At 37.6% G+C, this 14,226-nt stretch overlaps 1 protein-coding gene across 1 annotated transcript in view; it reads left to right on the top strand.

Moving 5' to 3' along the window:
- UNC13C (unc-13 homolog C) overlaps nt 1–14,226 on the top strand; it is a 479,061-nt gene that overhangs the window by 235,790 nt on the left and 229,045 nt on the right. The window contains exons 9-11 of the mRNA XM_081831864.1: nt 5,354–5,422; nt 7,068–7,157; nt 10,407–10,535. Coding sequence (XP_081687990.1) covers nt 5,354–5,422; nt 7,068–7,157; nt 10,407–10,535 — 288 coding nt within the window. The remainder of the gene's footprint in view (nt 1–5,353; nt 5,423–7,067; nt 7,158–10,406; nt 10,536–14,226) is intronic.

The raw sequence follows: 14,226 nt of genomic DNA on the forward strand, positions 1-14,226 counted from the left end.
CTGTGTCTCTCTCTGTCAAATAAAAAAAAAAAAAAAAAATGAATCCCAGTGAATTGTAAGTTATTATAATATGACACCACAAACATTACAAATTCCAGAAAAACAAGGTAGTATTTTCATTAATTAACTTCCTGATACATCTCTTTAAAAGTCTTTCTAGAATTTTTGATTGCAGATTCTTTGATTACTTCTTCATACGATGAAAATCTTGAAATATAATTTTTTGTTGAAAAAATAATGCAGTCTTTAGCAGAGTTGATCAAACTTTTTTGAGTTGATCAGACTTTTTAATTTGACGTTTTAGAAAAGTTGCTATTAACTTCACGATTCATTGATAATGCCACATTTTAATGACTTCCATCAAGTTTGGGAAAATATTATGTTTCTTTCATATGTGATGCCAAAGCAAAAATTGCACCCGAGAGTTAAACAGGCAATGAAAACAATTTGAGGCTGTTACCGTAGTGAGAGAAGCTATGGCTCACTGTGAGCTTAGATGTACTAAAACAGAGTTTTGTTTGTTTTGTTTTGTTTTTAAACAGTTTTTTTTTAAAGATTTTATTTATTTATTTGCAAATATCTTTATCTGTAATGAGGCTATCTGTGCTTGCTACTTTACACCCACAAAATTAGTCTCCTACCCTCCCCACAGAGGCTGAGAGATGCAGATACTATCCCTTTGATAGCTCCCAAGTACTTGAGGAAGATATTCCTGGGTTGTAAAGCAACCTGGCAAGAGGCTTTTAAAGAGATTTACATTTCAAAAAAAGATTTACATTTCAAAGGGGCAGAGAAAGAATTTACAAGTGTAAGTTTTTTTTAAAGAGAATGCTCTAATAAAAAAAAAAAAAAGAGAGGGCTCCTGGGTGGCTCAGATGGTTAAGCGTCTGCCTTCGGCTCAGGTCATGATCTCAGGGTCCTGGGATGGAGTCCCGCATAGGGCTCCCTGCTCCTTGGGAGCCTGCTTCTCCCTCTGCCTCTCTCTCTCTGTCTCTAATGAATAAATAAGTAAAATCTTAAAAAAAAAAAAAAAGAGAGAAATCAGGGCCTAGACTCAGGAAGAAACCTATTTCTAAAGTTCAGTCAAACTGAGGGAGATGTTGAGGCTCTCTGGGTCAGCGAAGAGTACCATCTCAGGGTTTTTCCGGCTTGCCTGTGAAGTGACTGCTTAAATACTCCTTGAATTGATTACATTTATTAGTTTGTCACTGATACCATCATTGTAGTGACATTTTATAATTTTATGATATCTGTTGATACCAGTATTAATCTCAAATCAACAAGAAATGTAGACCAACTTCCAGTATGTTCCCATGATTAACTAAATTACCAAAAAATATCAAAATAGGTTATGTGTAATTTCTATTTGAAATGTTCTGTTCTTCTTAATGAATTACTGCTTTTGATATGTTCCGGAAAACAAAGTACTTACAGTTAGCTGGTCCAAGTCAGAATAATTTTCATCCTATTTTTACGACATTTACAAAACCCTGAGATCATGTGAACACATAGCTAGAGTTCTTCCTGGGGAAGCTGAAGTGAGGGCCCCCAGGGCTGAAGTGTCATCAGCTTCAACTTAAATCGGCCCCTGCTTCTGGCCTGAGATACTGAGAAACAAAGAAATGGAAGAGAGAAGCGGAGGCTGATGCAGAGGTTTTCACACCCCTTCCTTATGAAGACTTTCCCTTCTCCAGTTCCCAGGATCCCAGGGCAGTACACTGACATTTCTTGTTGATTTGAATACACTTGTGGGGTAACAACTGCCTCCCCCTCCTCAAAATCTCCCCTGTGCTCTTGGGCTACAACCAGCCCCCCAGCTAGTTTTGTATGGGTCCCGGAGATAAGAATGGCTTCCACATTTTAAACGGTTAAAAAATATCCAAAGAAGACTATCGTTTTACTGACGGGGTTTGGGAATATAGGTGAGGTTCAGTGGGGTGGAGTCTGGAGCCAACGACCAAGAAAGAATTCTTGAGGTGTCTTTGGTGCAAAATGGTGGTTCATTAAAGCACAGGGACAGGACCTGTGGGCAGAAGGAGCTGCTGCCCCCGGGGTTGTGAGGGGTGACTGATTATATAATACGGGGTTGGGGGAGGTAAGGAAAAAGGGAGGTTTCAGAAAGAACTTTCATATGCTAAAGAAGACTCAAAGGATACCAGAAGCCTTGCCATTGTCAAGTTAAGGTTGTTTACCCTCTCTAGTAAGGCATTAACATTAAGATAGTTGGGAACTTCCTGGAGGAACACTCTGCCCACTTCAAGTATCTGTTGATGATGGGCTGCAGGTTATAAAGACATTTAATTGTATCTACATTTCCTTCTGGAAGCTAGGTTATTGATGATAGGAATGCTTTGTTCTTGTAGATTGCTAAGACATTTGTAAACTGAGGGAGACTCCTGTCTTGTAGGATTGTGATCTCTATAAATTAACTATTTGTTTTTCCTTTAGGGCAGCCAGCCAGGAGTGCCTGAGGAATGTCACATATATCCCATGGTGGGGGTGGTGTTGTGGGGTGTCACCTTCTGCTTTGTCCTCAGCTTGCCTTCTGTTCCCTCATCATCATGACACATGAAAATTATATGACATTCAAATTTCACTGTCCAAGAAACAGAACTTGCTGGGAGACTAGCCATGCCCTTCGTTTCTATATCGTCTCTGGGAGCTACTGTGCTGCAGTGGCAGAGTTTTATAGTTGTGACAGGTGACAAAGCTGAAAATATTTACTGCCTGGCTCTTTCCAGACAGCTTTCTGACCCCTGGTCTAGAATTATTCTTATCAACTAATTAAACCTAAGTTTTTGATAACTGACAGCTGTATTATGATTGACGTGGCCGCTACCAAATCCCAGGCATGTGTAGACCTTACCTGACAGGAAGAACTGAGTGACAGGGCGGGTTCAGATGTTGTGGGCATGCCCCCGCAGGAGAATCATTTTTTAATCAGCCAGTCTTCTGTTATTCCTCAAGTCACACGGTGCAGGAAATAGGCCTCCTCCACTCTTGCAAAGGCAATCTCACTCTACGTAAATAGAAATATGATAAATAAAATTAAATTTCAAGCTGTCCTGCTGTTTAAAGAATCTCTATGAAAATTCAATCAGTAGCACACTTTTAATTTCACGTCATCTGATATTGTCTGGGATTTAATGACAACAAGCCTGGCAGTTTTCTCCACATTTTTCTGTGTTCCTTGAATGTAAATTTTCCAGCTGGGCACTGAAGACTTATGTAGGAAGACCACATGTGTGATCTGTGTCAGTCAGAATTCTGTTCGGCTGCATGAAACAAACTTAACAAACTTAAGTAATTTTTTTTTTTTCCTATGCAACCTAAGTCCAAAGTTAATAAGGAATTCAGGGCTAGTGTGGCTGCTCAGGATTGTAATTTTTTGAAAGGGTGGGCAGACAGGGCTAAAGGGAGGCATGGGGGCTCTCAGCTTCCTGCCCCACCAGGCATCATCGCTTGTTTAGCTTTTCATCTGATGGTCCCACGGCTGTTTTACCTTCTTGTGTCTAGTCTGAGTTTCAGGGGGGAGAAAGGAGAGAAACCCAGGGAGAAAAGCCTGGCAAAGAAATACATAGCAAACACTAATACAGCAGTGTTTGCCAAACTCTCCTTTAGAATCTTTTCAAATAATAATTCGTTGACAATATGCTAGCTGAGTCCATCCCCTCTAATAAACTATATGTATCTCATTAGCCAAAGTCCTACTGCATGGCCATTGCTAAAAGAAAAGAGGTCTGGCAAGGTAGGTATTTCATAACGGACACCTATGACTCATGAGGCTCTCTTAGTAAGGAAGAATGGAAAAATGGGTATCAAGCAGACAACCAGAACAGTAAGTCCTCGTGGATATAAGAGGCCCAGTGATTTGGGCATTAGCATGGAGGACTAGGGTCATGTCAGCTGTCTTGATGATTTGTACCAGTCACAGAGGTCAGATAAAGCATTCCGAGACATGACATGAACACGTTAACTTTTACAATTCACTTTGCTGTGACCTAAACTGATGATGGTAGTGGCTCTTAAATTTTTCTATTTTGATTGAGAGCTACTTATCCAAGTGGTTGCAGGATGGGGGTTAATAAAAGGACGGCATAGTTCACCTCTTCCCCTGGGAAGGTATGATGAAGAGTGAGAAGGAAAAATCTAAGACCTTACTCATCTGTATTTTTCAATAGCTTTACCAAAGAGTCTTCTCTGCCTAAAAAGATGGCAAGCATGTTGAAGGCACGATTCATTTCTTAAGCTCCTTCATTGGCTCCACAGGGGGTTAACACAGAGGTAATATCAAGCTTTATTGTCTGATGTATGAAACTAATAAGGGCAGTTTATTCAGAAAATTGGAGTTTCAACTTAGGAACAATTCATCAACTTCTGTTAATATTCAGCTCACTTCATCAAAATCAGGGACTTCAAGGGATGAATTATAACCCCATAAATCCACCTTATACGTGAAAGTATTAGGAAAGTTTCTATTTTGCCCATTATCCTCCGAAGTGCAATTTGTTATTTACAGAATAGTAATGTAGGCTGAGACCTTTAATGTTACTTACTTACACTCCCATATTTTTTTTCATTTTTGATTCCAAATCTGAGACTCAGAATGGGGGATTGTTTGTTCTATAAAATTTGTGATTTTGATGATTTTATCTTATCTAACTTATTTAATCAACACAACTTCATCCTTCCACTTATAAGCAAACTCCTTATCTTCACAGCCTATGAAGAGGTCAGTCCACCCTTGATACTGCCTCAGAGGGAAGCATCAATAATTTTTTTGGCTTGACATTTTATACTTTTTTTAAAACACTAAATCATAAACATACTTTAAAGGTGATTGATAGTTTCAGATTATGAAGTCTGTGCTTGTCACCAAAAGGAAAATGCTTTTTGAAATTGTTCTTGATGAGAACAATAGCTATTCCCACTTCCATAGGTAGGAGAAATTTTAAAAAAACAATCATTTCTTTCTGGGGAGGTACTGTGGTGTGTGGGGATAGGAAGAGGGGTGGGTCATGTTTTTTCTTGCTGACTCATAGTGTTGTGAATTAGTACAGTGGCAATTCAGTTGTCTGCACTCTTTCCAAAGTATACAACTTTCTGGATACTTTCTTATTCATCACAGAAAGGCCCTGTGGCTTATTGGCAAGAGCCTGGATTTGGTGTCAAAGAGATCTGCATTTGAAGCACTGTTATGTCACATACCAGCTCTATCATCTTAGATAATCATTGACATCTTTGAACCTTCCTTTCTATAGAATGAGAACAATAACTCAAAGAGTTGTTGGGAGGACTACATTTAGAATGACCATTTATTTCCATTCTCCTATTTTGTGTTTGCTTTGTACAGAGAGAAAAATTCATAAAACTACTGGACCAGTTGCATAACTCTTTAAGGATTGACCTGTCAAAGTATAGGGTATGTACAAAATTATCTGCCTGAAGGTAAAATGTCATGTTTGGCTGAGATGCTTTCTTGTCATACTGTAAAAAATCATCCACTGTGTAATGGGAAAGTAAAAATGCTGGTCTTGGGATCTTAGGTTCTGTCACACTGGAAAAAGTCCCCTAAGTAAGCAAGCTGCAGTCCTTTGTTCAGGGACCTTGCCCCACATAAGCCTACATTAGTAACATGTGTGTTACTATGTGTAGCTTTAATTTTATAATTTTTATAATAGCAATCAGATTGAGTGGCAGCTAATCCATGAGGTAGACATGTGGCAGAGTCCTCATCCTGAAAGCTCACCCCTTGTTACTGAGATATCCTGCTAATATTTCCCCAGCTTTTAAGATGCCTACTTGGACTCATTGCTTAATTCACTCTTTCTAGATCAGTACAATGTGCTCTTTTGAAGCTGTCCAGAGTTCTTGTCAACTCTTCTATACTTCACCTCCAGGTGAAACCCACAAAATACACACACGCAAATATATTCATGTATGTGTGTATGTAAATATACATATTTACAAAACATTTAGTTATAAATTTATTTACAGAAAAATCTGTAGTAATTGTTGCATTCTTTATTTAATAATTCAAACATCATGTCATATCTGTACATATGTAGATCGTCTGCGTTCATGTTTAAGTTCATGACTGATGGATATCTTAATTGCATATTTCTGGAAATTTTAAAACCACATTTTGTCAAATTCACCCTTCCTGTTGGAACTGGGCCAACACTGGTAGAAGACAACTGCTATGCAGGCAATGAAAACGGTGTTTGGAGGCCAAAAGGGCCTGGAGGCCACCTCATTTGTCATTGTGTGGACACTATAACTCTCTGTGAGTTTGTGAATATTTAAAAATTACCTGTGGTTTTTCTAATTGCTCTTTAAAAAGCCAATCTGAAAGCAAGTTAAAATGAGAAATTTCTCAATGTGAAAATTGTTCCTTAGATCAAACATTTTCATAATTATACCTTCCCTCTGCAAAGTTCTGAGCATTTTTATTTTTATATCACATTTCTACCAAATCGCACTAACAAACTTGTGGAAATCCAGAGTACTTCCAGGAGAGATGCTGCCATGTAGTCTGATTTTTCTTTTAACTTTTAAGAGTTTCTTTGTGACTCTAAATGTAGCACATGTAAAAGTTCCCAGAGTTTTTTTGGGAAAAATTACCCATCTTGAGAAAATTACAAAAAATATTTCCAACTACATGCTGTCCATGTAGTAGCAAAACTTTTAGTTTTAGTAGCAAAACTCCACTTTTAGTAGCAAAACTCCACTTTTAGTAGCAAAACTCTACTTTTAGTAGCAAAACTATTATATGAACAAAGATGAACGATAACACTGCATGAATGATACTGTTTTGTATATTTTTATTGCACTGTGGCAATAAATAGAAGGATGTGGCTTTCCAAGACTAAGAAGAGAATATTTCCAAATTGTTTACTTTTTATAATGTTTTATGATAAGATGTTGTAAGAATACTATCGGGATATTTTTATAATTTTACACAGTTCACTTCCCATTTTCCTTCCCAGAAAGTTAGTTTTAATTTATTTTCCCATCACAAGCTTAAGGCTGATAATTTACCCATTTTCTATTTCTTAATTAACCAGGAAAACTTTCCTGCCAGCAACGCTGAACGGTTGCAAGACCTAAAATCAACTGTTGACCTGCTAACAAGTATCACCTTTTTTAGGATGAAGGTACCTTATTTTATTTGTCGCTATCCTGGTATGACATAACACATTCATTCCCCATTAAAGTCTGTTTTTTACTCATCTCTTGATCGCTACCGTTCAACCCCAGCAATGATGCTGTGAAGACTTTTCCAGTGCTAAGTGAATCCTCCAGTCTAAGGTGTTTGAAAGGGATTATCCTAAACACCTAAAATATTCTGATACATTTGGCTCAAATGTAGTTTTAAATTAAATCCATCTTAAATAAACATGGCACTTACTAAAAAAAAAAAAAATCCCTAAGAGTGCTAAATGGAAATGAGTTGACTTCTTATTTTAGTTTTAACTCTGATTTCTTGCTGACTTTTTCATCCCAAGAGAGTAGCTGATTCTTTTAAGCTTGCCCCAGTGGTGGCAACTCTCATTTTCAGCCCTGGAAATGACTATATAGGAATAGATTTGATTGCTTAAATCATTAGTATAACTAACTGCCATCTACCAAACTATGCAGAGATTTCTTTTTAGATCTCTCTTCTGCTTTAACAGCAAAATCTCTACAATCATAATTTGGCTAGCAGGACAATTCATGTAAAGTGTTTCCTACAACTACTTGTCAGGCTATGGGCTAAAAAAGTTTTGATCTTTTATGATGTTTATTCAGAAAATTCCTGTACAGAAAAAAATATATAATTTTCAGTTGCCCATGATTGTTTTCACTAGAAGCACTAAAAATGGTACTGTGTAATGAGAGACAGAAAACAAAGCCATACTCTATCAGCAATCATTTAGATTTTTTAAAGTTCAGGTAAAATTCATTTGGCTTAAAATCAGAGTTAAATTGGGTGACTGGGATAAATAGAATTTCTATCCATTCTGATCTCCTGGCAGCAGCTGCCAAAACAGTATGTAGAGAATGAGAGTAAGCCTCCAGCCAGGCTCAGAGGGAAATGTTCTTTTATTGACAGGCGATGCCAGTCATCAGCCCTGTGGCAAAATGGGAACAAAGACTGGAGAGCTTCCTCAAGCTCAGACCACATGGTCCTCCCCGCCCCCCCATCTATCTACATACCTGCATCTGTGTCCATATACTCTTCCTTCTTTTCTAATTCCTATTGATTAGCTGTCTGTTCTCCTAGAAAAGGCCATCTCTTCCACCTGTGCAGTTGATTTCATCCCCTCTTGAGTAATAAAACCTTGGTGCACAGTCCTCCCCACTCTCTTCAATGATCCAGTCCCCTTCCTTCTCCAGCTGCTATACCCTAATTCCTCTTTTCCTTTAATACCAAAACTCCTCAAAATCATCCTCTTCATGTTTTCTTCCCAATTTCTAATCTCCCAGTATCTTTTGAAAAAATTTCATCCTCCCATTTTCTTCTCTCATTACAGACAGTAAAATTCATTCCTTTGTTGTACTGATCAATGAGTTTTGGTGTAGAGTGTAACCACCACTCCAGTCAACATGTAAAACAGTTCCATAGTCCTCCAGAATCCCCTCGAGCTGCTCCTTTATACTCAACCCCTCTCCAAGCCCTTGGTGACCACCGATCTGTTGTTGTCGCCCTATAGTTTTACCTTTTCCAGAACATCATGTAAATGAAATAATATACTATATAGCATGACACATGGGCTATTCATCTATCTTGTTGAGTGTATCAGCTGTTTGTTCCCTTTTTTTGATGAGTAGTAATCCTTGGTTATGTATACACTACAGGCATTTGAGTTGTTCCTGGTTTGCGTTATAAATAAAACTCTTAAAAATACTTATGTACATATTATTAGTATAAACAGAAACTTTCACTTGTCTTGAAGCGAGGTTCCTGGGTCATTTGATAAATGTATGATTAACTTTACGAGAAATGACAAATTGTGGTTTGGTTTTTTTTTTTAAGATTTTTTTTATTTGACAGAGAGAGAGCGAGAGCAGGAACACAAGTAGGGGGAGTGGAAGAGGGAGAAGCAGGCTTCCTGCCGAGTAGGGAGCCCGAGGCAGGGCTCGATCCCAGGACCCCGGGATCATGACCCGAGCCAAAGGCAGATGCTTAATGACTGAGCCACCCAGGCCCCCCAAGCTAATAATTTCTAAATTTGTATCTCGAGCCCCAGATAGCTTCATGAGTCTAAACTCATATATCCAAATATCTACTTGAAATCTATTTTTGTGCACAACAACCTGTTCGTTCTTGTCTGAAACCAAGTTCCTGATTTCCTGTGCACAGCTTTGCCCCTCCATTGTACCAGCTGCTCAGGCTAAAACCATAGGGTCCCAACTGCTCTCTTTCTCTCACACCAATCATCCAGCCTGTCAGCAGATCCTATTAGTTCTTCCTTCCCAAACTAACCAGAATATGGTTTCTTCTAAACAGCTCCTAGCTTAACACCATAGTGCAAGCACTATATTGACTGAATTCTTGCACTGTTCTCATCACTGGTCTTTCTACTTTTTCCATAGACCATCATGGGCAGCCTAAGGGAAACTTTTAAAAGATAGTTCAGGGGTGCCTGGGTGGCTCAGTTGGTTAAGCATCTGCCTTTGGCTCAGGTCATGATCCCAGGGTCCTGGGATCGAGTCCTGTAACAGTCTCCCTGCTCTGCAGGGAGCCTGCTTCTCCCTCTGCCTCTGCCTCTTTCTCTATCATGAATAAATAAATAAAATCTTAAAAAAAGAAAAAAAAAAAGATAGTTCAGTTAGGTCACTTTGCTCTTCTGCTGAAACAGTCCATTTCCTTCCCACCTTACTCAAAGCTAAGGTTTGTAAAAATAGTCTAGATATAAATGTTCCCCCTGGGCCCATTCTCTTACTTCTTTAAATTCACCTACTATTGTATCCTATTAATACAATTCCACTGAAACACTTTCTGTCCCCTCTTCTCTGTTTTATTTTTCTTTTCAGTGTGTATCATCATGTAATATATTTTACAGTTTAGCTCCATGAGGAAAGGGATTTTTATTTCTTTTGTTCATTGCAATATAACCATTGTCAGGCATATAGTAGGTGATAAATAATTGTTGAATTATTGAAAAGTATAGGTGGTTGAATAATGTGATTGGTTGCTCTAAGAGTTTCTAGTTGAATATTTACAGCTATGATCATTTTCACAACTATGATCCATTATCAAGAAGTTAAAGTAAATACTTACACATTTAAAACATTGCTAAGACCACATTTTTCCTGAACATAGAAAAATCAACTAAAAACATTTATTGAGGTTGTTTAAGTTGTTTATACTGGATTGCAATCTTCTATTTTTGAATTTAAGAAAATAATTTGTCTCTCAGGTTCTGGAGCTGCAAAGCCCCCCAAAGGCCAGCATGGTGGTGAAGGACTGTGTTAGAGCCTGCCTGGATTCTACATACAAGTATATTTTTGACAATTGCCATGAACTCTATTCTCAGCTAATAGACCTGGTAAGAAAAGATACATGTCTCTTTTTTGTTTCTAATGTTTCTATAAGTTTAGAATGATCCTAAATGGGAAAATATGTTCAATTAATTTCACATTAACTGTGGGTTTTGAGAATTCCCAATATCTTTTCATCACATATGAATATCATATCACTTTCATTTACATGAAATAATTCACTCCTTAAAATAACTTTATGTAGTAGATACTGGGTTTTTGTTTTTGTTTTAAGTTCTTCAAGTGAGGAGTCAGTTTCAGAACAGTTAAGTAATTTGCTCAGGGTCACACAGTGGTCAAGTGGCAGATTTGGGACTAGAATTTAGGATTCCAACTCGACTCTTATGTTCTTCCCCTAACTCATAACTGCCCTTCTTACCATTTTACCTCATAAAAGTGATAGATGGGGAAATATTTATATAAAGGATGGTAAAATCATCATATATGCAAATTTATTATTAAAGATTATTTCAAAAATACAAAAGAAAATACAGAAAGCAAAGCAAACATACATATGATTGCCACCCAGATCACCAAATGTTAGCATTTAGTAATAATTTGCTCTGCTCTTTATTTTCTAAAGGTATTAAATGTTACACATAGAGCAGCATTTCCCTTTGTGCTTTCTCCAAATGGGATTTTCCTCCCTCCTCTTCCTTCAGAGACCAACACTCACAGTGGTCCATTTGAACATATTTTCACATATGCTCAATAAACACTTCAGTTTTATTTTCTGTGAATTGCCTATTAATCCTTTGCTGAATTTTCTATGGGCTTGTCTTTTACTTATGAATTTGTAAACAAATTCTAAAATAGATTTTGGATACTAATCCTTTGTTGGTTATGGGATTTCATAAATACTACTTCCCTCTTTATATGTGGTATGTTGTTTTGTTGCATTGAAGTTTTCTAATGCACACAATGATTTATTCATTGCTATCACTTCTGTAACACTGATGTTTGGGGATGCCTTTTTAATATGTCTTTATTGCCTATCCACTTTCCTGAAGAAAGCAGTCACTCCACTTGATATTGAAAACTTCACAATTGCCTCTGGAACTTCTTGGTTACTTGAGTGGGGCAGATTCTAGACAGTATACATTGGATGAAAGCAAGTGGGACTCTTTTAAGCTAGGTTTCAAGCTGGGATTCTTACAGTATTAAAACTTTCTGACTTCCTGGGCCTAGTAGGAGAAAAAAATTAAATGGAGTTTATCATTTTATAAGACAACAATGTATAACTACATAATTGTTCATAACTTTAGCTTATTATTCCTGCTAGATGTGCTGTAGTTTATAAACTTAGTTCTCTTGGATTTCTAATGATTAAATTGTCTCTCAACTGTGCTTTTCTGTTGGGTGGCTTTCTAATGGCTTCCCTTTGTCTCTTCTCTACTACCTTCCTCCCATAAGTCTCTTCAGTTCTTTTATATTTTCAACATCATTGTCTTTATTTTAACTAAAAGGTAAAATTGAAACTTGTTGTTATAGCAGGTATGTTATCCATATATAACTTCATAATCGATCTTATCAAACCTTACCAGCCTCAGTATCTTACTCCTTGTAACTCCAAACCTACTGTCCCCTCACATGAGCCCTAAATTCTGTTATTTTCATGAATTGGCCATCCTCTTTTATATCCATGCATTCATTTGTCCTATATGTCTAAAATGTTCCCCCATTTTCTGCCTTCATCAAAATTCAACTTAAATATGATCTGCAGTTCTACTATTTCATACCCAGTGGATGAACCAAATCACCAATGTGGTGTACCTTATTTAGCGTCTTTCTACTGTACTACTACTATTAATAAATAGCATGAAGAGTTTTATTTTTATAAAAGATATAGAAATATGGGCAGGTCCCAAAAGCAAACATGCCCCTAACAGAAAGTAAATGAGGTGTCACATCAAAATGAATCTAGCATAGCTTAATATTTGTTGACTTGGCTTTAAAAACAAAGTCTTTTTTTTTTTTTTTAAGATTTTATTTACTTATTTGACAGAGAGAGAGAGACAGCGAAACAGGGAACACAAGCAGAGGGAGTGGGAGAGGGAGAAGCAGGCTCCCCGCTGAGCAGAGAGCCTGATGCGGGGATCGATCCCAGGACCCTGGGATCATGACCTGAGCCGAAGGCAGTTGCTTAACGACTGAACCACCCAGGCGCCCAAAAACAAAGACATTTTTGTAATTTGCCAACCAGTTTTCTTTTTAGGTAGAGAGATCTATACAGATTTTTTAAGAAATCTTGTGAGTGTGGGAAAATGAAGTATTTGGAGCTAAACTTTCCATCTAAGAAAAAGACTTTTCCATAAACATTGTTATCATTTGAAATTCTAAAGGAAGCACCTATTGGATCTGAATAATTTGGGAAACTAATACTCTCTAGAGCCCTTCTGAAACCATCTCAGAAAAGTTTTAATGATAAAGGTTCATCTCCCCTCAGTGGACTGCAGGGCTCTTCTCCTGGGAGTGTAAGACCTTTTTTCCTCACACCACATATCTAAATTATCCTCAAATCCTGATGACTTTATCTTCAAAACTAAATACTTTATCTTCACAATATATCCAGAATCTGACCATCTCCATGCTTCCTTCCTGATCTGAGCCATCACCATTGCTCATTTGGATTACTACGTAACTTCTTAGTAGAGATCAGTGCTTGCACCCTACCATCCTACATCTATTCTCAGTAGAGCAGCAAGAATGATCCTTTTAAAAAGTAAGTCATGTTTCTCTGTTGCACAGAATGTTTGAAAGTCCCTTCTTTTAAGTCAAACTCAGAGTCCTCACAATTGCCTATAAGATGCAGGATCTGGCCCATATTACACTTTCCACTCCACTTACTCTGTCGCTCTGTCTTTTGCACATATCATCATGGAAATGGAGAGTCAAATAAGAGTTTACCCACAAGAACAATGTTGGACCCCTTGATACTTATGTGAATGCCTGGATCATAGTAGGTGCTCAAGAAAACATTTGTTGAATGAATTGAATAAATGAATAAACATAATTTTTTTCAAACAATAATAATTTATAGGTATATTTGGTCTATTATAAACAGGAGAGAAAGGAGTGCTCTATTCTGTGATAGACACTCAAGTGCTTGCCTAAAGCCTGTTGGAGTTGTACTGAATCATACCACAGGGTCCTGGATGTTGAGATATGGGAGAAATTGATCCAGTCCCAGTGTGAAAACATTCCAGTGCTTTTCTCCAGACCTCTCTCCTCTGCTGCAGTAACCTGGAGTACACACATTCTAGATGGTATAGCTACCAGGTGAAGGAGGGCTATTCAGCTAGCTTCAGACTTTGGATATTTAAGAAATAATCCATTATTGCATTAACTCATTGAGATTTGGAGATTTACTTGTTACCATAGCACAACTTAGTTTATTTTGACTCATTGACCTTCAAATCAGTTTCCACCCTGCCACCCAAACTATTTAAAATATATCCATGTTTTTGTGACTCTCTTATTTTTAATTCTGTAATCCCTTTCACTTATGGGATTAAATCCAAACAGTTTGCCATTATCCAAAGGCCCTCCTAGATCTGAGCTCTGTCTTTCCTTATTTCAACCTCATTTCCACCTTGCATTCTATGATTCAATGCACTAAACTCCATGATGCCTTCGTCTGCATTGTCTTTACGTTTCTGGAGTGTTTTACCTCCCCTCACCTCCTTCATGGCTAATTCT

Source organism: Leptonychotes weddellii, chromosome 9 (genome assembly GCF_054177405.1).
Source record: "Leptonychotes weddellii isolate Sample4059 chromosome 9, ASM5417740v2, whole genome shotgun sequence".
Classification (NCBI taxonomy): Eukaryota; Metazoa; Chordata; class Mammalia; order Carnivora; family Phocidae; genus Leptonychotes; species Leptonychotes weddellii.